At 51.3% G+C, this 24,182-nt stretch overlaps 2 protein-coding genes across 8 annotated transcripts; one reads left to right on the forward strand and one right to left on the reverse strand.

Annotated features, from left to right (window-relative positions):
• Nucleotides 1-824: 824 nt before the first annotated feature.
• LOC122384938 (protein arginine N-methyltransferase 1-like) lies at nucleotides 825-12,158 on the reverse strand. Of its 5 annotated transcripts, none has more exons than XM_043372784.1 (9): nucleotides 11,917-12,158; nucleotides 6,309-6,818; nucleotides 5,957-6,151; nucleotides 5,328-5,482; nucleotides 4,683-4,873; nucleotides 4,062-4,297; nucleotides 3,516-3,678; nucleotides 1,565-1,761; nucleotides 825-1,239 (listed from the first exon to the last, which is right to left on the reverse strand). In XM_043372784.1, exons 2-9 carry the CDS (start codon nucleotides 6,811-6,813, stop codon nucleotides 1,130-1,132), a joined length of 1,752 nt encoding a protein of 583 aa, XP_043228719.1. In that variant the 5' UTR covers nucleotides 6,814-6,818; nucleotides 11,917-12,158; the 3' UTR covers nucleotides 825-1,129. The 5 variants fall into 5 exon arrangements, with proteins under 5 accessions (XP_043228719.1, XP_043228718.1, XP_043228717.1 ...); XM_043372783.1 differs by having other exon boundaries at nucleotides 11,914-12,106; XM_043372782.1 differs by having other exon boundaries at nucleotides 11,905-11,936.
• A 41-nt stretch (nucleotides 12,159-12,199) lies between these two features.
• LOC122384941 lies at nucleotides 12,200-24,094 on the forward strand. Of its 3 annotated transcripts, none has more exons than XM_043372787.1 (9): nucleotides 12,200-12,222; nucleotides 18,158-18,273; nucleotides 19,103-19,251; nucleotides 19,451-19,526; nucleotides 19,879-20,330; nucleotides 20,625-20,765; nucleotides 22,029-22,204; nucleotides 22,642-22,789; nucleotides 23,363-24,094. In XM_043372787.1, the coding sequence occupies exons 2-9, from the start codon at nucleotides 18,255-18,257 to the stop codon at nucleotides 23,528-23,530; spliced, it is 1,329 nt and encodes a 442-aa protein (XP_043228722.1). In that variant the 5' UTR covers nucleotides 12,200-12,222; nucleotides 18,158-18,254; the 3' UTR covers nucleotides 23,531-24,094. The 3 variants fall into 3 exon arrangements, with proteins under 3 accessions (XP_043228722.1, XP_043228723.1, XP_043228724.1); XM_043372788.1 differs by lacking the exon at nucleotides 12,200-12,222 and adding an exon at nucleotides 12,401-12,468; XM_043372789.1 differs by lacking the exon at nucleotides 12,200-12,222 and adding an exon at nucleotides 12,413-12,454.
• Nucleotides 24,095-24,182: the final 88 nt, after the last annotated feature.

Raw genomic sequence — 24,182 nt, forward strand, 5'->3', positions numbered from 1 at the left:
AATGACTGCCGCAAGGCTATACAGGTGTAGGTAGCTCTGGGCCCTGTGTCACCGGTGATAGCAGCACGCTGCTATCACACGTGTCAAATTGGGTTTCCATGGAGACATCAACAAACCTTGCCGTCGTCAATCTGTGTGATGTCATCAAATATTGCTGCTAACATCTTCACGGCCGTGCGAATGTATCAAACGCATTCAAGGATACGGCAACTCTGTTCCAAACGTAGCTATGAAAAAGCTCACGGATTACACGAAACGTCATTAGTGTGACGTCATCACATTACGTCAGCTCGCGCAATTTTATAGTATCGTGCTGCTATCACCGGTGAAACAGGGCCCTGGTGGCGATGTTGCTATATAAAGTCATGCGATTTCAATGTAAGTACGATACTTTTTATAACCAGACACAACCCAGGCACAATCCAGATTTTAATGTCATTAATTAGTCAGATGTCATACGGTCCAATACTAATTTAATTAATGCATTGCTGTCTTCAGTTAACCGAAGATGTAATGTAAACTTAGGACAGCTGATGATGAAATATGGCACGTAATGAAACCGCCAGCTGGCAAGACACATAAGAATCTCGTGCTGTCAAATTAACACCTAACGCCAACAATGTGCTTATTACTTGCTCATTACCCAGCAGCATAGTCCATGTAGACAAGACATGCAGGCTGAAAAATTGTATATCACTGTACAAGGCTTGTGACTGGATCGTGTCTTTCTGATGCCATTGCAGTGTATTCCTGTTCAGACATTTCATATAAATGAATAATTGTGTGATTATTAGTAAATCGTGAATTGTAAATCAATAAGAGCGTTGCGTGTTATCCATATTTTATTGTCATTTGTCGATAAAATATTGGTAAAAAACATTTCTCCGTTTTTCATAAACCCCAATGCACATTGTCCCAAAACAAGACACCTACGTTTTGCTCGTCACTTCAATACATCACTGGACAGCGAACTGGACATTCGAATTGCGACAATCCCTCATGACCATCATTCCTGGAGACATTTCTCAGCAGCCTCGACCACATCTCGGCGCCCAGTGTCGCAGCAGAACCCGTGCTGACCTGACATGTCGGCAGCCACGTCCTCACACCGCGCCGTCCACCCCACGCGCTACGAGACGCGGTAGGACTGACTCTTCCCGGCGATTGTGATGGTGACTCGCAGTGATCGCGGGTCCTTTCGATCCCGGCCGCAGAACAGACTGCCCTCGATCGTGTCACCTGTAAGCGGAGCACACAGTCGGGTTACGACGATACTGGCTCCAGGGAGCACGGACAGGATCAGCTGTTAGCACAAGATCGCTTCAACTCCAATGAAACTCTGGAAGACTAGCTACTGTAGGCATAAAAACCGTTTACTGTTATTCTTTACTTTAACTTAAAATCTGCGGCATTGCCACTGTGATCGATATGGATTGCTCGTAGCAGATTGCTCCAGGTGATAGCCCCCTACCTCTACCCTCTCAGTCAGTGAAAGATACACCTCTACACCTCACAGCGACTCCTAAGCACCCCGCTCCCACCGGCCCTCCCTCGTGAGACACACCTTCTGCCACGGTGATGGGCCGCTCCAGGTAGAATGCCGTCTGTTTCCAGTGTGTGGGCGTCGTGTGCGGGCCCGTGCTAAATTCCACCGGCACCGGCAGGTCAAAGTGCGTGTCAAAGTAGCCCACCAGCGCCGTGACGCGACACGAGCGCAGCGCGCGCAGACGGAACGGAGACGTGAACTCTGTGTCCTCCACCCTGGGGAAACAAACAACACAAACACATCAAACACGTGGAGAGCACAGGGGAAAAGACTGGCATTCTGAACTGAATGGTGGTAAGATCCTAGCGTGAGAGTCAGCACGAAGAAACATTGTTGAGGCTCATGCGACGGGCCATATGCAGTAGCAGGAATGGGTCGTGCCCCAGTTCAGAGTCGGTGACGCTCGTATAGTTATGAGCGCGCTGATTAGGCAGTGTCCCGCAGACGTTTTTCTCGAGCGGACGGTAGCTGCCAGGACTTGGGTCGTAAAGACTACTTAGTGTTAACTCAGGAACTCCTTACTCGAAAAAAACGCCGATATTTGTCATCATATGGTAGGTAGGTTCTTACAAAGATAAATGAGTTCTCGAAATAGAAGGGGAGCCGGTACACGAAAAAGGAAGTCTGCTGAATGAAGGTCAGCTCATTCCAGGGATAACTGAGCTGCGAGAATGGGACGAGGAGGATCATGAGAGCAACAAAGCCGAATTGAAAAATGGACGGTTCACAGACGCCGCTCACGCGCTCCATAAAGTAGCTCACGCACGCAAACGACCCACCCCTCATAATGTGAGCTTGAATTTAACTTGTCAGCATCAGTAGAATCATAATTCATAATTAGATAGGCCAAATATGTAAAGGTGCTTTAACCCGGCAGTTGCTGGGGTATTTCGCCACCCACCGTTTGCTGGGGGGGGGGGGGGGCGTTAAACGCCCCCAGCCGATAACTCGAGAACCAATAGGCGCAGCGAAACGCACGAGGCGGCAAACGAAAGAACGCGACGAGACGCTTCAGATGAGTACTTTAAAGTTGAATTTTGAGGTCACAGGTCGGGTCAAGGTCAGGTCAAACACCTGAAATCGGGCTTTCAGTAGCATGGACTTCAGGACTTCGCAATGGGCGCCTCTCGTCATAAACTCTGTCAAAACGGTGCACAATCCATCATATAAGGCCTACAAGAGTGTCAGCTCCATGTAGGGGTCAGTCAAGCATAGGTCAGGGTCAAGGTCAGGTCAACCCGGTAGGCACATATCCCCGAAAATCAAAACTGATATTCGCAGCCTGTGACACATGTTTTATGGGTAATTTGGGGCGAAAACACGATGGTGACATTCATTTTATCATATGTGTACGCGTTTGGCTCAAAAAGTTCATTAAGAAATGCATGTATCATGGTCGTGAGGTAGTCACGAGAAATTGCCAAGATTCAGTTCAAGATTTTGGAAAATGCGGAGCAATAATCAATAATCGAAGATAGCCATTTGATTGTTCATGGTATTGGCAGTTTAATGGCGTTTACGGCATGTCTGTATGTCTGTTCTGTGATTTTATATGATTTTTTTTTTTAACATATGCCGTTTTTGGTCGAAAACTCAGAAATCATGACGTCACTCAAACCTCGATATCTCAAAAATTTTCCGACCGATTTTTTTGAAACTTTGTCACAATAAACTTCAATCAATTCCCTACAGGTACCCAAAATTTGGCGCGACTGCGGCGCGCCGTTTTTATGCTATGGCCCGGCGAAAAAAGTGGGGGCGTTTAACGCCCCCCCCCCCCCAGCAACTCGCGGGTTAAAGGTGCTTTACTTTTGTTTTATGGGAAAAACGACCAATTGTCGATAGGTCACCGGCGCCCTAAACCCCTGAATCATCATCATCGAATGAAATGGTGACTGAGCTGTAAAAAATAACTTCAATCATGAATCATCACGCTAACGAGATGGATGTAACAAATTCCGTCGCCCACCTGATGGTGTTGATATCGAGCGTTTTCAGGAGGCAGGGCTGGGAGCAGACGGCGGCGGCCGGCACCACCTCCACGCTGGCCTCCTGGAGCACCTCCGGTCGGAGGCAGCTCATACGGAACCCGTACACGTCCTCCCAAAAGGTCAGCAGGTTGTCGTACCGCTCTGCGGGGCAGCGGAGGGAGGGAGGGACGCTGAGCTGACCGGCAGATCGGCAACGCTCCAAGCTAACCGTCGTCAGTTCCCGATCACATTTACCCAAATCATGAGCAGTCAACACAGTGACAATAACCTAGAAGAACAGCCACTAGTCCATCCACCCCAAGACCCTAACCCACTCCTTGCCCACAGGCTGATGGCACACCAATACATAGACCAGTTCCATGGTGACAGTCGCCAGTCCAGCCACCCCTCGCCTACTGCTCACCCTGGTCGGAGGCCGCCACCAGGCTGGTGCTCCACTGGTTGGGCAGCAGCTCTCTCCCTCCCTCTCACTAACTCAGTCACTCACTTACTCACTCACTCAACTCACTAACTCACTCACTCACCCTGATCGGAGGCGGCCACCAGGCTGATGGTACACCGGTTGGGCAGCAGCCGGCCGCCGTCAGCCAGCAGTCGGTCCCGCGCGTACAACACCGAGTCCAACATGCCCTCAAACAACAGAAAGTAGCCCATCCACTCGGAGACGATGATGTCAAACTTGCGGTCCGGCCCGCCGGGCAGCTTCGCGTCCTCCAGGCGGCCTTTTACTAGGGTGATGATGTCGGATAGGCGGTTCTCCCTGCCGGAAACAAGGGAGGTTAGATACGACCGGACCGGAGTTCAATGCGGATGCGCATGTAATTTTTGCTTACTGGTGTGAAATATACATTTTTTTTTAATGCACAGCCAAAAAGTATCCAAATGAGTTGCTCAAATGATCTCAATCTTCACAGCCATTTTAGGGAATGTACGGCACTATGGACAAACAAATAGTCAATAGCTACTGCAATTGAACCTCAATAGAGTAACGTAAGTTAGTCCTTTTGCACAAACGAGCAGAACAAACAACATCAGGGTCGTCACTCTACAGTAATTTGTTGCGATGTTCAAATCTCCAGGACTGTTCTGGCACTCAGAACACCCACTCCCTCTTTAGACCTCCCTCGGTCGCCTTAAGCCCGTACCTGACGATATCCATGGCGTGGTAAATGACCTCCGACTGGTCGACCCCGACCACCTCGGCGGCGCCGGCGCGCGCACACAGCATCGACAGGATGCCGGTGCCGCAGCCGAGGTCGAGCACGGCCCGGCCGCGCACGCACGGCGCCGCGTTACGGCAGATGGCGTCCCGGTACGACTCGGTGCGGACGCGGTCCTGGGGTAGCGGGGGGAGGGAGAGGGGGTGATGCGTCCCTGAACGACTCGGTACGGAGTCATGCCTCCGACGATGGCACAGGGTGGATGGATGCAAACATGTCTGCGGCTCAACCACTCTATAGGGCAATGTTGATAAATTTACAGCGTGACAGCACGGGTAGTGAATTACCATTTTCAACATAATAATTTTGTCTCTTTTCTCGTCTCATTAATTTAGTTCCCACGATTGCAAATATTACACAGCGCTAACAATGACTTATCGAACGCATCGATTGTTTTTATCTTCCATTTCACACAAAATCGTTGCATTCTGAATCGTGCCATAAATGCGGCATTTAAAAACACATCTAAAGCCGAATATGAAGTCATGCCTAACTCGTCCCCGACGAGGGACCTGGGTCTGTATCTGTCCCTTCTCATTCTGTCGCACCCAGCACGTCCGCTATACCCACCGAGAGCATCTCGTGATGGATGCCAAAGTGGGCGTACGACTCGAAGTAGCTGGCGCTGTCTCCGGCGGCTGAGGCGGCCGACACGGGCCCCTGCTCCACCTCCTCGTCGTCCAGCCGCAGGATCTGGTGCATGGTGCCGCGCATCGTGGCCATGTCTAGAGGGATACATAGGAGGCAGGATAAGTAAGTCAGTCACTGTCCACTGACGGGTCAGAATAACCGCCAGGCTGCTGACAGACCGTCAGACCCATTAGCGGTGAGATGGTAAGAACATCGCAAGGAACAGAAGCGACGTCGTTCGTGAATATGCATGCTCTATTTGGCGTAAAAAGATAGTGTGACAAATTCTGGGGCGTCCAGGCATGATATCGTGAAAGGTATGACTTGATAACTAGCACCACGTCCAGTGATGCGGCCAACGAGAAGATCACACAGATGTCACTACCGGTATCATGCCTCAGCTCGGCAGAATTCTAGTCAGGTTAGGCATCGGTTCTCGGAAAACCTTTCAAGTGATCACGAGACAAGGCCCAACTCGTAGAACCCACCCCTGGTCTCGTCCAGTAACCGCTGGCTACTCAAGTACTCACGAGCACCACTGCACGCACTGTAGCCCTTAGCCCACCCACCTTTGACCAGCTGCTCGTCCCTATCCTCGGTGAGCTGCAGCTGCCGGCGCAGCGCGGCCAGCTGCCGCTGCAGCTGCTCGTAGTGCTGCGTCGACAGGGTGACCCGGTCACCCTCGTAGCTGACCACGGGCTCGGCCGGCTCCGACGGGGGCGGCGCCGCGCCGCCCTCGGCCGCCGCCAGCAGGTCGTCCACGTCTGGGGATGGGGGAATTAGGTGGTTAAGGCACCATGTAGATAAATGTAGCGCGGTTTTAAAAAATGGTCTGTATATCTACAATAGGGACCCCCCCCCCACCACACACACATACGTACTAATTGAGAATAGACAAACAGATTCCCCGCCGTCACTCACCGATCATGAGCAGCGGATCGTCCTGCACCACCGGCTTCATGAAGGCCTGGTCCGCCCACGCGGCCGCCGGCAGCCCGTCCAGCTCAGACGGCGTCACGCGAGTCGACCTCACGTAGTTCACCAGGCGGATGTAGCCGAACGAGTCGAGGGCGTGGCGCACCGCCAGGCCGGCCAGGTCGAGACTGTGCTCCGACCGGCAGTGCGCCACGAGGTCCGAGGCCGGCAGTTGGAGCGGGCAGAAAAGACAGGTGGCCGCAGGCAGCGGCTCACAGTCTTCCTCCATCTCCTCCCAGGCCTCGTCATCATCATCATCGTCTGAATCAACGCCGGCGACATCGTGGCCAGCTGAGACAGGAGGTGCGGCTGGTGACTGATGGTCACCGAGCCTTACAGTGGTGACTGAAGCAGTGTCGGCAGGAGCAGATTCTTCAAGGTCAGGCATGTCTTCTAGGTCAGCTGACATGTTCAAGAGGTTGGTGTATTGGAAAATAAGTGTCTTGACCATAAGATCTGAAAATAGTAAATAGGTATTAAATTGTCAAACCTTCCTCTGATGGAAGGGACGTTAATCCATTCTAACTCGACTCCTGGGCCACGTAGAGACGCGGTAAGTAACGTCCGGAAGAGCGTCAAAAATCATGACGAAATCAGATTTTTGTTCAGATCAATGGTCAGGTCACGAGATATCTTCAAAGGTCAAGTTTCGCCGATTTCGACAATTTCTGACAAATCGGTGCATAAATAAGAAGCAGAAAAGGCTACAGCGCCAAGGAAAAGCCCATTTGATAGCTTCTTTATTGCTCTTTCAGAGTGCTGTTCTTAGATTTGATGTGAGGTTAACAGTTTAGTCTTTGGAACTGGAAGACTGAAACTTTACTAGCAAATAGACATTTTTGTGGAAAACATCCTTTTTTATTCGGACCTGCCTCCAATGGGCACTTGGTCTCAATTATAGGAGGGCTCCTCCTCCTCCCGATCCTTGTTCTCCCCCCCCCCCCCAGGGCCCAGGCTACGGCTGAAGTGGGAGCCTACCCCACACCTCGTGACACAGCCGGGGACGACGCCCTGGCGGTGTTTCACGGGACGCTGCTACCACGCTGCTATCAAATTGCGCGAGCTGACGTCACACTTGTGGTAGTGTTGGACCAATGGGCCTGTTGATGATTCCATGGAAACCCAATTTGACACGTGTAAAAGCAGCGTGCTGCTATCACCGGTGAAACAGGGCCCCTGCAATATTTTTCTGCGAAAGCTTTCGACTAAAAACTTGGTCATTTATTTTGCTGACATTGTGTTCCTCTTGTCAAAACGAGTCAAATGAACTGTAACTTGACATTAAAAGGTCATTTTGAAAATTTGACCTAAGGTCAAGGTCTTGACCTCTCTTGACATAACCAGAAAAGGTCATATTGCACATTATTCTAACTGAATCATTAAGCTGGATAAATCCAAGGTGTTAACATCTATCTAGCATGTATAGGACCTATCAAAAGTTATTGTAAAAACCTGCTAGGTCTTCCATGGCCTGAGATGACCTCAGGAGCATAAAGACCAATGGGTGCCCAAGGGTGCATTTTTCAAATTTGATGTGTCGTGTTTATCTTCTACCATGTTTAAGAGTGCCTAGAATGAACTATGAATTCCATAAAAACATTTCAATTTAATCCCAATGATTTTCAAATTTCAAAAGAAAAGTTGTAGAATTGACCTGACCTTAGGTTACCAATATCAAACCTCCAAGATGAATGTTTTAACTTTGCTGTTGCTCTCATCAATTCTGAAAGTTTTTAAGTGATTATCCAGTCAGTGCAGCTCTGGAGAGCATTACAACTTTTTTTGAGGCGCCGTCCCTCGACAATTGACCTTCATGACCTGGTGACCTGTCTTAACACGCGCAGTGGAAGGGGGGGGGGCGGATTTCGCCTACCTCCTACTCGTAGTTTCCTACTCATAGGCTCCTCGTAGTTTCCCCAACTGAGTTAGCGTCAAAACAGAGACCAGTCAAACAACAACACACACACGCAAACACAGGAAAGGATAAAAACAAAAATGTTAATATTTATTTGTTAATATATATTATAATATATACCTATTATATATAATATAATATATATTATAGTTAATACCTATATATTACCTATATATACTAACCCTCGCATGTGTGCGGCGTTTGCCAGCTTCTAATGTGTAGGGGGGGGGGGGGGGGTCGGTTGGACCCGCCCCCTTGCCGTTTGGCCCCTGATCGATCTAGAGCTTCGCGGAAAAAACGAGCGTGTTGCCCGTGAGGAGAGGAAGCCGATGATACCCAATTTTAAGGTCCTAGGTCATCGGTTGACCTTCCAGGTCAGGTGAATGACCCAAAGTCGGGAAAATCGGGACCTATTAGAAAGTCGTAAAGTGTAGCTGCTAAGGGGTTTTTCGGGGTGCTGATCACGAATATCGTGTTAGTTTTGATCACAGATAATGACTTTAAGCATTTAGACCAGGTCGGGTCAGGTCAGGTCAGGTCAACCAGTAGGCGTCGTGACGGGTATTCGTAGTACGTGTCAACCGCCTCTGACAGCTTCGTAACATGTTACGAAGGCACCAAAACTACTTCGTAAATGTTCAAATGGTTGCTAAATTCGAATTCAGCTCCAAAAACTAGCCTAGAAACATGTAAAACCCGAAAAAGTGAACCGAGGTCACCCGAGGTCACCAAAGGTCAATGACCTGACCTGACCTTCAGGTGACCTTGACACCCACCCTAATGCATGGGAGCAACATCAAATCACATGTTTGAACGTTTGAAACCACGAAAAGCTTGCAAACGCGCGGCTAATGCGAGCCGACATGCGCGGAATCGCGATTCCGGCCAAACATGGTCTCGGAAAAGAGGTCACAGGTCAAAGGTCATTTGGGTCAGGGTCATGAAATTTTCAGGGTAGGTGTAAAATTGATCAATGCGAGGGTACTGAAAGTTTCGTCGCGATCGGCCGCTTTTTACGCGAGTTATTTGCGAAAAACCATGTGGGGTCCATCCGACCCCCCCCCCCCCTACACATGCGAGGGTTAATATATAATATATATTAATAATATATAATAAATATATTAAAATAACATATATTAACCGGCCCTCTAGCCCTTCAGAGAGACCTGGACGCTGCATCAGACTGGGCGAATGAATGGAAGCTTGAGTTTAATGCAGAAAAGTGCAGGGTCCTCCACATTGGTCGCCAGAACCCCCAGCGAGTCTACCAGCTGAAGGGCGCTCGAATGGAGCAGGTGGCGGCAGAGAAGGATCTGGGAGTCTACGTAGACACGGAGTTGAAGTTTCGCAAACAAGCTGCCGCGGCTGTCAGCAAAGCCTCGTGGATACTTTCCATGATTCAGAGGTCCTTCCAGCTGATTGACAAATCAATGTTGCCCCTACTGTTCAAGACCCTAGTCCAACCCCACCTTGAATACGGGAACATAGTGTGGGGCCCTTTCAGCTGCACAGACCAGAAACGAGTGGAGCGCGTCCAGTGGAGGGCGACCAAGAAGGTCTCGGAGCTGCGCCATCTGCCCTACACTGAGAGACTGCAGCCTGCAGGCGCTGAAACTACCATCCCTGTACTACCGACGAAGGCGCGGTGACATGATTGCGGTATATCAGATGCTACATGGAGGTATCGACCTTGACCTGGACTCGCGTGTCTTCTTCGACCGCTCAACCGCCCGTGAAACCAGAGGTCACTCGTGGCGCCTCGTGAAGCCGCACGCGGTCTCCAGAGTCCGTCGAGACGCCTTCTCAGTAAGGGTTATAAACGACTGGAACAGTCTACCGCCAGAAGTCGTCGACGCCAGTACACTCAACCAGTTCAAGACCTGGGCGGTGTTTCACGGGACGCTGCTACCACGCTGCTATCAAATTGCGCGAGCTGACGTCACACTTGTGGTAGTGTTGGAGCAATGGGCCTGTTGATGTTTCCATGGAAACCCAATTTGACACGTGCAAAAGCAGCGTGCTGCTATCACCGGTGAAACAGGGCCCAGCCTAGACACCCACTGGGCGGACTTCGTACACGCGATTCCTTACACAGACCAGTAAAACCCACACTAAGCAGCTCAAATGGAACGGACGTAAAGGCCAAGTGGCCTATCAAAATTCTGTACTTCTAAGTAAGTAAGTAAGTACCGTAAACTGGGGTGACTTTGTATCACTTTTGACCAGTTTGGTACAATATCTTGTATATCACTTGAGATTTCACTCTGGAAACTGTTTCATCATACCAATTGAACAATTCTCTATCTAACTGAGTACAATAAATGCCTTGAAATTTATCATAAATATTTTATTTTTTTACCAAAAAATAGATCATGCTCACCCAGACGTCGGGGTGACTATGATCACTACATTAAAATCACCTTATGTGTGCCATAGGAGCCCTCAGAAGGGGCTTGTGTGATAAAATTACATGTTTTGAATAAAATCAAAGGCTTTGCTTGACAAAAACTCACACATTTTACAGTAAAAATATGAATCATTGAGGTATTAAAATAAAGTTGCATGCTCTGGGTCTAAACTGACATTACAGAGCTATAAGCAGCAAAATTAGCTACTTTAACCTCTGACTTCAAGATTAAGTAACTGTCACAGATGTCCTAAGCCACAGGCTACCTGTTCTACATCACACTTTGTCTGCTGGTGGCTGTGGGACCACTTGCCACACTATTCATGCCCCTCCCAGCTGATTTTCTTTTTCACTTCCCATTGACGCTCCAATTACCACTGAGATAGAGCAGCTCAATGCTCATCCTCCATCATCAGTATCTAAGCCTTTCCTTTCTCTTTCTTTATCTGGGTCTTTCTCATCTTTACCATTATTTTTGCTGGAGATGCTAGCGAATTTATACTTCATGCCAATGACAACAAAAAAACAAGCTGTGACATGAACATGATTATTCTAACTGGGACCCAAAGTGTCTGATATAATGCTTCATTGCTTTATTTAAAGGGACCCTCCCACCTTTAAAAAAGTTTATGAATTGGCATGAAAGTGATGTCGCTCGGTTCAGAAAGAGCGAAAACGAATATCTACCAAATTTCACCGAAAAATATTCACCGGTTTTCAAGATATTAGACTTTTACTTTTGTTTACTTTTTGGGATCTCCGCTGTTCCTAGCGACTTTATTTAAAAGTGCGGCATTTGTTGCGCGCAACGCAGCATATACCACCGCGTGCTACAAAACGTTTTAGTCAAACATTTAACGGACTTTCGAAAGCCTGATGACGTCATCAGATTTAAGTGCCTATACCAATACATTGTGGCACTTATTTGCACAGATGTCAAAATCAAACTCAAATTTCTTTGCGATGAAGTAATTGCTGGAGAAACGGTTTTCACGGCACTGATTTTCAAAGAACGTCCATCAAGATGGCTATCTCAACTCAAATCTAATGTTAAGGTGGGACAGTCCCTTTAACTATTGGCATAGAAAATGCAGTTCACAGCAGCTAATTGCTCATTTGAGGCCCAAAATTGGTCTATGATCAAAGTCACCCCGGGTATCATTGTCACCCCGGTTTACGGTAAGTAAGTAATATATATCTCCAGTTGGAAAACATCTCACAACTCTTACTACCGGAACACGTGGTCGTAGTCAAGTCGTAGTAAACACGAAGACGTGGAACGAAAATAAGAGCAAAAATGAGTTTTGTATTCGATCAAACACGCGTTTACGTTTTTTATGCTAGTATAGCAGAAACGTCTTCCATATTCCTTGCCCTATTCGTTAGCTTTCCCGAAACGAAAGCGAACAGGACATATAAAACAGTCATCTATCGTCTTTGCTGCGCCATATATCTGCCGAAGCTCACAAGTCACAGCAGCTAAAACAAAACTTTCCTTGTATATGAATTTATTGTGGAAAGAGCTTGAGCTATATGTCGTCGGTTTTATGGGTTTTATGAACTTAGAAGTGAAACAGAAGACCTTTACGTCTTCCATACATTTTAGTCATCAAAATGACCTGTAATTGTGTAAATTGGAAAAATGCAGTTTTAAATATGGAACGAAAAACCCGAAAAACAGCTTGAGCTGAGCTTGGGCGTCTACTCCCAGTTCCGAGTCAAGTCAGTCTCATTGAGCGTGGACGGTTGCTAAGCGACTTCATCGTTGAGGATAGGAGATTCGGGTGAATGTTTTATTTTTGATGCGTTTGAATTTGAATATTTCAAAACGATTCAAATTTATTTCAAACTATTGCTTATTCCAAGTGCTCTCTATTCTTTAAACTCAACCTGAGCATGGTGCACTGAAAGATATTAGTTAAATACAGGCATTACCCCTACGGCCTACCTGCTGTATTAGACTGATTACATAGGCGGCGGAACGGGGAGGGCACAGGGGCACTGTGCCTGCCTTTGATTTTGGCATTTTAACATTAGCCCTATGGGCGTTACATGGAAAGAATGGGACCAAAAGCTGGCAGTGCCCCCCCCCCCTAATTGAAGGTGTTCTGCCGCTACTGACTGAGTACAAGTATTTCAAGCACCATAACTAGTGGGCACATGTTATTTGTTAACCTAAAATCTCAGCCTCATGGTAGCAGTGCGCCTCGTTGCCAGGAATGCCACTGGATGTGTATTGTGTGGTGATCAGTCATCAACAGAACAGGCTGATTGGATGCCAGTTCAAAATATACAGAGACTTCCAGCTTTGCCCACATAGGATTTGGGAAAGAAACTGATCGTATTAAATTAATAATACAGTATAGGTATCTGATGTTTACAACAGCACAGTATGGGTACCTATCTGATGTTCACCACAGCACAAACAAAAGAAACCAGCTTTGTTTTTAACTCATAATTCATAAGTGCCTACTTTTTTTTTCTCGAATAACTTTATTTCGGTACGAGCACTTCAGACCTTTGAGTTATTCATTGTCTTTCTTACATCGCTGTTAATAAATATCACAAATCACAATAGGCCGCTGGCTAGAGTTGTCCGAGCAGAATGTGCGCCGGTCGGTGTGACTACACAAGGCCCGAGCGGGTGACGATCGCAGGCTCCTCTCCCGTGACTGGATGACTAGACGTGGGTCGAGCCGGAGCGGTGTTTCGAGCCGGCCAGCTCAAAGAACAGCACGTAAGCCTTTCCGCTGTTGACGTTTCTCTGGTCCATCACGTGGACCCGCGAGTCGTTGTACTCGTACCACTCTGCCGTGTACGGATGTCGGCAGTGAGCGGTGTAATGTCCTGAGAGCAGCGTGCCAGAGTGGTTCGCCACACCGTATAGGCTGTACCGGCAGGGCGTCTGTCCGGCCGAGTAGGGCGACAGGTCCAGGCCGTTCACCGAAAAGTCGACAGTGGTGTTCAGCTTCCCGCGGAACCTCTCCTGCGGCGAGAACCGCTTCAGGTGGACCACCAAGATACGAGGAAACTTCTGGATCGAGAGGCTCCTGGTGCACTTTTGGCGCTTCTGGCACTTTGAGCAGGTCGGTTTTTCGTCGCCATCGAGCACCTCCTCTTTGGTGAACAGGTCAAAACAGGCCTGTAGGCGCACCTGGCCACTTCGTGACGGGATTGGCAGACTCAGATCCCAGAACGGGTCGAAGGTAACCGATGCGTGGCCACATACCGTGCACCGCAGGGTAGCCTTGAGCTGGCCCACGAACTTGGAGTTTTCCAGGCGCAAGAAACGTTTCCAGGCCTCCATTGACTTTTGACTGGCGCTCAGTGAGTCGTCGATGTCGGTCGTGATCGGCTTTGGCCGGCTCGTCACCCGGTTCACGTCCTCGTGAAGTCCCTGCAGCAGATATCTGAGGAATTCCTGCGCGTCCTGCTGCTGGGAGCCCATGAAGCGTGGCGCGAGCCGTTGGATCATCGACTTGAGTGGTGCGGTGGTGAGCACCCGCTCCGTTTCGTCCGAGGATGTCCACATGTCGCGTATCAGGGCGCTGAATGTGTTCATGAGGGACCCCTTCGTAGCGGCGGCAGGCATGCTGGCATCTGAGGAGCGTCCATCGCGCAGGATGTAATCGTGGAGAGCGCGTGTGTTGCTCAGGCACTGGACGACTGTGTTCAGGAAGCAGGTGTTGCCCGTGTTCCTGAGGCCGGTGAGACCGAGCGGTCTGCCGTCAGATTCACTGCCAGTCCCGCCGCCGTCTTCGCTGGGGTTGCCGGGCAGTGAGTGGTGAGACAGTCTGGTGTTGGGCGGTGCAGAGGCCTCCTCCGACGGGAGTGCCAGCGGCTCGTCAGCTAAGAACTCGGTTGAGGCCTGCCTTGCTGTCTGTTTTGCTGAGGCTCGGCCGGTCGTCGCAGACGGAGGAAGCGAAGGCCGGGTGCGCACCCCTGTCACGTCTGGTGGTGGCTGCTGTCGGCGGTCTGCCCTCGCCCGGTCTGTGGCGGCTGTGGCGAGAACCGCGGCGGCGTTGCCTCGCACAACAGCGATCGAGAGACGCTGTAATAGCCATTCGGTCTCGCGTCGTTCGCCGGTACGGGTGGTGATAAGCTGGCCCAGCTCGCGGATGAATTTTGAGGTGGCGGGGCCGAGTACCCCGGAGGTCTCCACTGCGATGGGCACGAACTTGAAGCGGGAGCTGATTTCTGAGTAGTGGCGCCGTTTTCTGTCTTCTGCGGCCCGAGCGGCGGCACCAGGCTCTAGGGCGGTCTGAATCAGCACAGTGTCGGCAAATGTGTCTGCGCATGTGGCATCCCATGTCAAACACATGCCTCCGCTGTACGGAAACAGCGTTAGGCCATCAGGTCGCTTGCCATCACCCCGGTCGAGGCCGACTGGCTCCAATATGGAGGGGATGCCTGCGCTTGCCAGTCCGCGCCTCACCACGTCATTCAGTTGGGCGTGACGTGGGAGACGACCGGCGCTCTTCACGCAGGAGAGCCCGTGGTGGCCGAGCTGATCCACTTGACGTCCGCACAGACGGCACCGGTGCTGCTCGCAGACTGTGGCTCCGAGGCGGAGAGCCACTGCCACCCGCACCGACTCCTCGTCCAGGTGAAGGCCGAGACTCGGCACCGGCACAGCCTGCAGCCAGGCGGCCGTGTGTGGCTGACTGGCGGCGACCAGGCGTGCCCGGTGCAGCTGGTTGGCGGAGTTGACCATCTTATCGCGAATCGCTGTGGCTGACAGGGTGTCCCAGGCCCGCTGGCTGCTGACAGCTGAGGCGGGCGGCAGTTGTTCGGTCCCCGTCACCTCAGAAAACCGGTGAATTGCTGTCTGCAGGGATGGTGGCACACCGCTGGCCGGAAGCAGCCCCGGAGAGATGCTGCGGAGAAGTGGCAGAGCAGCGTGCAGAGAAGATATGTAGCACGGCAGTGCCAGGTCCTCGACAGAGCGAACTCCGAGACCTCCCAGTCTGAATGGCAGTTTTGCCTGCTCCCACAGCTGGTCATTGATATTTACGTTTGCGCTATCGACCAAAGTTTCTCGCACCAGCTCGTCCACCAGCTTGAGCGCGGGCACCACCTTGTACAGGGGCGCTGAGCGCAGCAGGTACTGGAGGCGAGGCGCTGACGCGTAGTGGACGAGAAAGAAAAGTCCAGTGTGTCGGTCCAGGTGCGTCAGTCGGGTGCATAGGCGTCCGATGAGTTCGGCGGCACCATTGGCAGCTGCGGTTAGGCTGGCGTCCTGCAGTGGTGCGCCCAGCAGAGTGACGCTGTGGAGAGGGATTTCTGTTATCTCCGGCAGGACACTGCGAATGCTGTCGACCGCTGCGTTTTGAGCTAGCTGGGGCGCCGCGTCGATGATGGCTACCTCGCACTTCGCCGGGTTCAGCTGCAGACCGAGTTCTGTCAGAGCCTTGGCGAGTGAGTGGAGGTCAGACTGGACGACATCAGCCGGGCCGGCGATCGTGGCGTCGTCCAAATACCACACGTTCAAAGGCGATCTTATGGCTCGGGCGCATGCGTCGACTCCCAGTGCGAAGGCGGCAGGTCCAAGAGGATCCCCCTGCTGGACTCCGGTCGCTGACAGTACCGTCTGGTCCCCGATGTGCAGCGGTGTTGGGAGGTGGTAGGCTTGATAGGCCAGCGGGTAGACCTCCGGGCAGCGCTCGTGAATCCTGGCCAAGATGACGTCCCGTCGGATGGTGTTAAAAGCGTTACGCACGTCGATTTTGACCATAACTCGCGGCGTGTCTGAGCTGGTGGAGTCGGAGCTGATGAATTCCCGCACTGCGTGCACTGCGGCCTCGCATCCCAGCGGGGTGCCGACCCCGAGCTGGGTGGGGCGTAGCTCCGGACCGATAATGTCAGCGATGTGTCTCGCGGCGATGCGTCCTGGCAGGCGGCGGAACACGCTTCCAACGGCTATCGGGCGCAGACCACCGTCCTTCTTCCTCAGAGCGCAGAGTGATGCTCCGAATAGAGCGTCGCGACCACACTCTGGCACGAGGCCGCGCAGAACCAGGTTGGTGAGGGCCGTCAGGGAGGAGAGGAGGCGCCGGCCGGACTCGGCGGTCTCTCGGGAGAGCAACTGTCGTAGGTGTAATGGCCGGATGCCGTCGAGACCAGCAGACGATCCTGGTGGCATGCTGAAGATGGCGGCCCGCACCTGCTCCTCCGTGACAGTGAGCGGGGGAGGGTCGGAGGCCGCGGGAGGTGGCGGTAGGCTCTGGTCGAGTGGTGCGAGCGGGTGTTTCAGTCGGAGCGCGGCGATGACCTCGGCACTAGGGTCGACGAAGGTGTCGCTGGAGGTCAGGAGACGGAGACCGGCCCGGATATCCCCGTCGGCGCACTTAGCACGAACTCAACGAGCAAGAGAGTCAGGAGTCGTTGTCCGTGGAGTAGGGGCGCGCCTCTCCACCGTCCGCGAGGGCGGAGCGGCGGAGTCTAGCCCGGCCACCTGACGTCGTATGTGTGACGCCAGTAATGGGCCCCGTTCCCCGCTATTGGTCGAGTCGGGTGTGCGTAGAGCAACAAAGGCAAACGACAGAAACTTCCACCACGATGATGATGAGGTTGGACTGTTGACTGCCTCATTCACCACTTCTGACAGGGAATCGGCGACTAAAGACCGCGCAGCTTTCGGAATCCGGGCGATAACCTTCGTGCTGGCGCGGAGTTTCGACAAACCTGCCGCGATCCCGCAGAGTGGGGCTTCTGATGTCTGGGTGGGCGGTTCCAAAGTGGCAGCCGGGCGGCCAAGGCACTGCTGACAATGCCACACGGAGAGAGCTCGCGCCTGTTGGATGGTCAGCTTGGCGCAGGACGTGTGCCAGCGCTGGCCGCAGAGGCTGCAGGTGATTGCGGCCTTCCTTGAACTCCGGCTTCTGCATGCCTGGCAGCTGAGCGAGGCAGTTAGCTGGGTGGTGGCCGGTGGGCGGCTGCGTCCGATTGCTGTTTGTCGTTGATGAGCATTTTCGTTAGTTGCTTGATCCCTTCTTCTCTTGGGCTTTTTCTTTCTCGACGCGGTGACCCAATTTCCGTCTCTGGGGTCAAAGCCCTCGATTGGTGAATCAGAATCATCAGTATCCATTTATGCATCTTATCTTTTCCCAAAGCGGGATCTTCTTTTGATAGTTGACACGAGACACAAATGGAAAAATCAAAGGGCAAAACCAAGATTACTACAACATACAGGGCAAAACCTTTCCAGACCCGATTAAGACCCGATGCGTTTTTTAGAAATTAGGTAAAAAATTGACAATATTTAGGCGTTTATACTGTGTAAAACGATGACTAAAAAACTATGAAAATGTGACCAAAATATTCTACGTTATGTAGAATAGGAACATTTTTATATACATCACACGGCGTAGAAAATAAGTAATTACGTTACGGCGAACTAGAAAGCGGGGCATCTGCGGGCACGTCCGAACCCTTCGAGTGTCACGTCCCAAACCCCATGTTTTGACTTTCCAGATTTCTTTGAGAGAACTTTGTGCACAGTGGATAGATGCTTATTGATCTTTGAAGAAGAGCAACACCAACACTGGTACTGAGAAAAGCTGAGACAGACATGAACTCATCCTTCTTTGGTGAGGACGTTAAGTGTTCTGTGTTCATCTCAACTGTGCATGCTGACATTTGTCATGATAAGCCATGCTGTATTGATGAGCAAAATAATAAAGGATGAAGATGCACTTGTTGCAAGTTCTGTGGTAGATGCAGATGCATCACAGTTTGCAATTTGACATTTGTTTGTATGCTATTTTTCATTTGCAGCTCATTTTTCAGTAAGGGAGTTACAGCTCACATTTGTGTATCAGCCATGCAATGTAAGGTATTTACTTCTGAAGTTCCAGCAGTGTGAGGGCCAGGTCACCAGGTAATCTTGAGGCTGCCGATCAGTATGTTGACCGGCAGTGTCCCATTTCACCTTTTGTTGACCTGTAGTCATGACATACATAGATGGCATCAGGTGTCTTCCTGCACTGACATTCCCTAACAATATATGACCTGTTATACCTTATCCAGTACCCACCCAATGTTCCCTGAACAGTTGAAGACCAATATCGTCCTATACGGACCTGTGCTGACCTCTTTTGACCCACCGTGACCTTCACTGACCTGTCCTGACCTCCACCGAACTGTGTTGACCTCTACGGACTGGCGCTGGCCTCTGCCAACCTTTGGGGACTGCGATGGATGTGTAGGTATCGACTTATGCTGCTCTGTGCTGACTTATTTTACCTGTGCTGACCTTTACTGCCCTTTGCTGACTTGTGCTGACCTCTACCAACCTGTGCTGACTCCTACCGACCCGTGCTGACCTCTACCAACCTGTGCTGACCTCTACCGACCTGTGCTGACCTCTACCGACCTGCGCTGACCTCTACCGACCTGCGCTGACCCGCTCTGCGGCAGACGTGGACAGCGGCGATGTTTCTCGCTCGGGTCGGGTCCGGAAACGCTCCAGCAAGCTGGCCGACTACGATCCGACGGACGACCTGGACGTGAAGCCTTCCCGCAAGGAGCGCCGCGACAGCGGACAGTATAGCAAACGCAAGACCAAGGTGGGCAGACCGTGTTCACTAGCTTAAGATTCGAGTGGAGCGTATTGGAAAAGAGGGAAGGAAGGAGGGGCGATCGGTGTAAACTGCGGATCCTAAATTTCCCGTAGGCGGCCAAGTTCCCGGTTTTTCCCCGCTGTTCACGGTGCCGCTGTGTGAGTGTCGTGACGTGACAGATGTGTGACCGCCTGTTGTCCTTTAGGTGATGGTCACTCCGACCGCTCCGGACATGAAGGCCGAGCCTCACGACGATCTCGGCTCGGAGGACGAGCTCCAGGGTAAGTGGGATGGGCTCCAGGGTAAGTGGGATGAGCTCCGGGGTAAGTGGGACGAGCTCCAGGGTAAGTGGAACGAGCTCCAGGGTAAGTGGCAACTGACGGCCGGATAGGCGAGACGCGCGGTTGGCGCTCAGAGAGTGGGGTAGAAAACGGCCATACCGTCTGCGAACGTGAGCATGAAGTCAGATTCGTCTTTTTTACGGCTCATTCCAACACGAACATTGATGAAGAAAGCTTAAAACAGCATCTGTGCTTTCTCAGAGCTTCAAAAGCGTCTGCGGGCCTGTTTGAAGCCTGTAAACGTTTCACCACCTGGCTGTTGTATGATCATGCCTTCTTCCTCACTACCCAGGTTACGAGGTGGACGGGTACGACACCTCCGGCGGCGCGGCCGCGTACGACGGCGGCGTGCCGTACGAGACCGGGGACACGTCGTACGGTACGGCAGCGGACGGCTCGTACGACCCGGCCGCCGTCGGTGTGGCCGACAACGTCGAGGTCAAGACCGAGAGCGACGAGGACGACGACTTCTCCAACCTGATCATGGTGGCCAACGATGACGACGAGGAGGGCTTTAACGACGACGACGCTGAGGGAGACGGTGATCCGGATCGGGGCCAGCTCTCTGACGAGGACCAGGACCCGCTCGTGATCGATGAGGCGCCCGCGCGCGGCTCGGCGTCGCGTCGCGGTAAGGGCGCCAAGATGGCCACCAAACAGGCCCAGCGCGGGAAGCCGGGGCCACGTCCGAAGAACGTCAGCAAGATGTGGAGGCAGCAGCGGATGATCAGGAAGGACAAGGGGGTAAGTCGCGCCAGGAAGGGTGGATATCGATAAAGCGCAAAATGAAAATGGCCATATCTGGCTAGCGGGCTCGCTTTGACTGTTTCTGGTGCTGTTTGACACAAGTGTTTTGTTTTTGAATGGATTCAGTTGTATTGTTTTGATTGCCTACGTGGATTTCCAGTTTTCATTGGGCTTGCCTGCCACGCCATATTCAGCAAAGAAGCGTATTGTCGCATTGCTAACTCTTACTCATGATCACTTATAGAAACGTTCGACCATCGCGTAACAACGAGGTGCCCCGTTTTTCCACAGCAACCGCGTATCTCCGCCTACCTGCTGTGGGCGCGAGAGGTCCGTGATTTCGTGGCGCAAGCCAACCCGGACATGGACTTCTCTCAGATCAACAAACGGCTCGGCGCCATGTGGAACACCCTGCCGGACGCCAAGAAATATGTACGTATAGCCGGTACCGTAAACCGGGGTGACTTTGTATCACTTTTGACCAGTTTGGTACAATATCTTGTATATCACTTGAGATTTCACTCTGGAAACTGTTTCATCATACCAATTGGACAATTCTCTATCTAACTGAGTACAATAAATGCCTTGAAATTTATCATAAATATTTTATTTTTTTACCCAAAAATTGATCATTCTCACCCAGACGTCGGGGTGACTATGATCACTACATTAAGATCACCTTATGTGTGCCATAGGAGCCCTCAGAAGGGGCTTGTGTGATAAAATTACATGTTTTGAATAAAATCAAAGGCTTTGCTTGACAAAAACTCACACATTTTACAGTAAAACTATGAATCATTGAGGTATTAAAATAAAGTTGCATGCTCTGGGTCTAAACTGACATTACAGAGCTATAAGCAGCAAAATTAGCTACTTTAACCTCTGTCTTCAAGATTAAGTAACAGTCACAGATGTCCTAAGCCACAGGCTACCTGTTCTACATCACACTTTGTCTGCTGGTGGCTGTGGGACCACTTGCCACACTGTTCATGCCCCTCCCAGCTAATTGTCTTTTTCACTTCCCATTGACGCTCCAATTACCACTGAGATAGAGCAGCTCAATGCTCATCCTCCATCATCAGTATCTAAGGCTTTCCTTTCTCTTTCTTTATCTGGGTCTTTCTCATCTTTACCATTATTTTTGCTGGAGATGCTAGCGAATTTATACTTCATGCCAATGACAACAAAAAAACAAGCTGTGACATGAACGTGATTATTCTAACTGGGACCCAAAGTGTCTGATATAATGCTTCATTGCTCTATTTAACTATTGGCATAGAAAATACAGTTCACAGCAGCTAATTGCTCATTTGAGGCCCAAAATTGGTCTATGATCAAAGTCAACCCGGGTATCATTGTCACCCCGGTTTACGGTACTGACCACATAGTCGACGCTACGCATCTCTTAACGTAAAACGGATAATGATGAAAATATGTGTGGCAGAAAACATTGTGGCAGGTTAATTGTTCTCCATCACCACTGAAACACTACTGGGATGTCTGGTCTGGTGAGCGAGTGGATTGTGGAACAAGTTTTACCATGGCACTCGCACATTGATATATTCACGACACATTCATTTTATAACGATCTATATTATCGGAGTCACAGACACGCCCGGGTCAAAGCCCGCTACTGTGCCGTGACCTGTCCCTCCCATCCAGCCCACCTCACCGCCACCCCTGCCCCACCCGCAGAACTTCAAACGACGCGCTCAGAGAATTAACGGCCGCCACAATGTCCTGGAGGCCTCGGGCTCCTCCGCCAAGATGAAGTCCACCGGCAAGGGCCCCAAGGGGCGGCCTTCCAAGAAGGCTTTGGAGGGCGCCGCGGAGGCTGCCACATCCGAGATGGGCGGCAAACACCCCAGCATGTGAGTGGCTGTGTGGGAAAATGGAGCGGGAGATCGGTATGTGAGACTCAGAGAACCCAGAGACAGGGGACGTCGGGTTGGAGGGAGTTAACAGCACGTGACACAGTGGGGAAGAAGGGAGGGTACCCATTGTCCGTCTCTGTGGACCTTTAGCTTAGTGTGGGCCGATTGGGCAGGGAATGAGTACGTTTGAATATGAACCTGCCGGAATATAATCCCAGTGTCGGTACGTAGCAATGTCAGGCACTGATAAGGTCCACTCTTTGCTACTCTCCAGACAACAAATTCAAAGGTTGGCGCTCTTAAGATCGTCGTTCTTCGATTCCTTACTTCGATCGTAATCTGTCAACCCCCGTATCCGCTGCTCACCGTATAACGTAACGAGTGAGGTCATATTGCGGTGGGATGAGTGTGGATTGACCCGCGCCGTCCCGCAGGCCGCCCCCGTCGATGAGTGAGGCGACGTCTCTGGTGAACCCCACCAACTACCGGGTGTGTACGACACAGCCCATCGACCTGGCCGCTCACATGGTGCTTCTCGGCGAGTCGCTGGGAGTCATCGGACAGAAGCTGCGCGACCACGACGTAAGAGAACCGGGGGTGTTAATTCTAGTTGGAGGGAGGGAGAGAAGGATGTTTATTGTAGTCAAATGTCACTGAGTTGCTCATTTTAAGATACTTCCGAGCAGCGAGGGTAATGACAAAATTGTTGTCAGTATGAGAGCAAACAGAACCAACCATACGCCGGCAATATCACCTTCGACTATGTTCGTCTTACCCGCCGGCCTGTCGATCCTATGTGACCGAAGTACTGACTGACTCTCCCGTGTCTCGACCGGACGGGGTCAGATTGCCGTACTGACCTCCGTGTCTGTGCCTGACGGCTGACAGGGTCAGTTCACCATACTGACCTCCGTGTCTGTGCCGGACAGGGTCAGTTCGCCGTATAACTGGCCGACCCTCTGTCTCGGCCTGATTGCCAGACTGCCGTACTGAGTACTGACCCCGTGTCTGCCGCACAGGGTATCGCCGTACTGATCCCGTGTTGTCACTGTCTGACAGGGCCAGATCGCCGTATAACTGACTGACCCCCGTGTCACTGTCTGACAGGGTCAGATCGCCGTATAACTGACTGACCCCCGTGTCTGTGTCTGACAGGGCCAGATCGCCGTATCGGGCAGCCTCTCCGTGCTTCTCGACTCGCTGCTGTGCGCCCTGGTGCCACTGGTGGCGCTCACCAAACAGGTCCCCGAGCTGGATGGGTGTGACGACCGGGATCTCATCAAGACGCTGGACAATATCGCCTACTTCATGCCAGGGCTGTAGGACACTGCGGTGTAGGCTTGTGAATACTGATGATCACGGGGCTGAATCGCCAGTGATATGCACGGCTCGGCGGGAGCGGCCATTTGTGCGGTGGCACGAAGCGGTGTTTCAGTGGCATGCTGTAGATACCTGAGCGCGTTTGCAGTGTTCCGGTGGACAATCGCGGTAACGCCTTCACTGTTAGTCTGTGGCTAAGTACAGAAGGGTGGAATGCGTTGTATAGCAGCCCAAGCACTGAGCGGCAGAAGACCGCATGGACGGTTAGCTCCGCCACCATCTGTGTTGGCTATGGTTGAGAAAACATAGCCGTGTAAATAGATGTCATAGTGCGGAAGTCAGGAGAATAATGGTCACTAGTTTAGGCTACATGATTCAGCTCACCACCCAACGATCACAACCTTCGTGCGGTTGTGAAGTTGTTTACCTGCCGCACGTCGCGGCTTGGCTGCGAAAGCTGTGCAAACTAAAACGTAGCCGCTTGAGTGGAGAACTGCTCATCATTTGGTTGGATGTGACGTATGCGCACAACGTTCATCGTTAAATATATTTCATCTTCACCAATTATCGCCAGGTTTTGAAGGTTACGTAATTGTCCATCAGCAATTCATAGATACCTAACATTGAAATTTCAGTCGTGATGTAGGTATAACAT

Source organism: Amphibalanus amphitrite, unplaced genomic scaffold (genome assembly GCF_019059575.1).
Source record: "Amphibalanus amphitrite isolate SeventyFive unplaced genomic scaffold, NRLGWU_Aamphi_draft 000204F_arrow, whole genome shotgun sequence".
Lineage (NCBI taxonomy): Eukaryota > Metazoa > Arthropoda > Thecostraca > Balanomorpha > Balanidae > Amphibalanus > Amphibalanus amphitrite.

Excerpts from the sequence above, each read along its gene's own strand:
- LOC122384938 (XM_043372780.1), bottom strand. The coding sequence starts at position 11,899 with ATGTTTTCCAACTGGAGATATATATTACTTACTTACC. Across the intron at positions 5,483-5,956 it reads GGACGAGCAGCTGGTCAAAG|ACATGGCCACGATGCGCGGC; the intron begins GTGGGTGGGCTA and ends GTATCCCTCTAG. Across the intron at positions 1,240-1,564 it reads GCCCATCACCGTGGCAGAAG|GTGACACGATCGAGGGCAGT; the intron begins GTGTGTCTCACG and ends CTCCGCTTACAG.
- LOC122384941 (XM_043372787.1), top strand. Across the intron at positions 19,252-19,450 it reads ATAGCAAACGCAAGACCAAG|GTGATGGTCACTCCGACCGC; the intron begins GTGGGCAGACCG and ends GTTGTCCTTTAG. Across the intron at positions 19,527-19,878 it reads CTCGGAGGACGAGCTCCAGG|GTTACGAGGTGGACGGGTAC; the intron begins GTAAGTGGGATG and ends CTCACTACCCAG.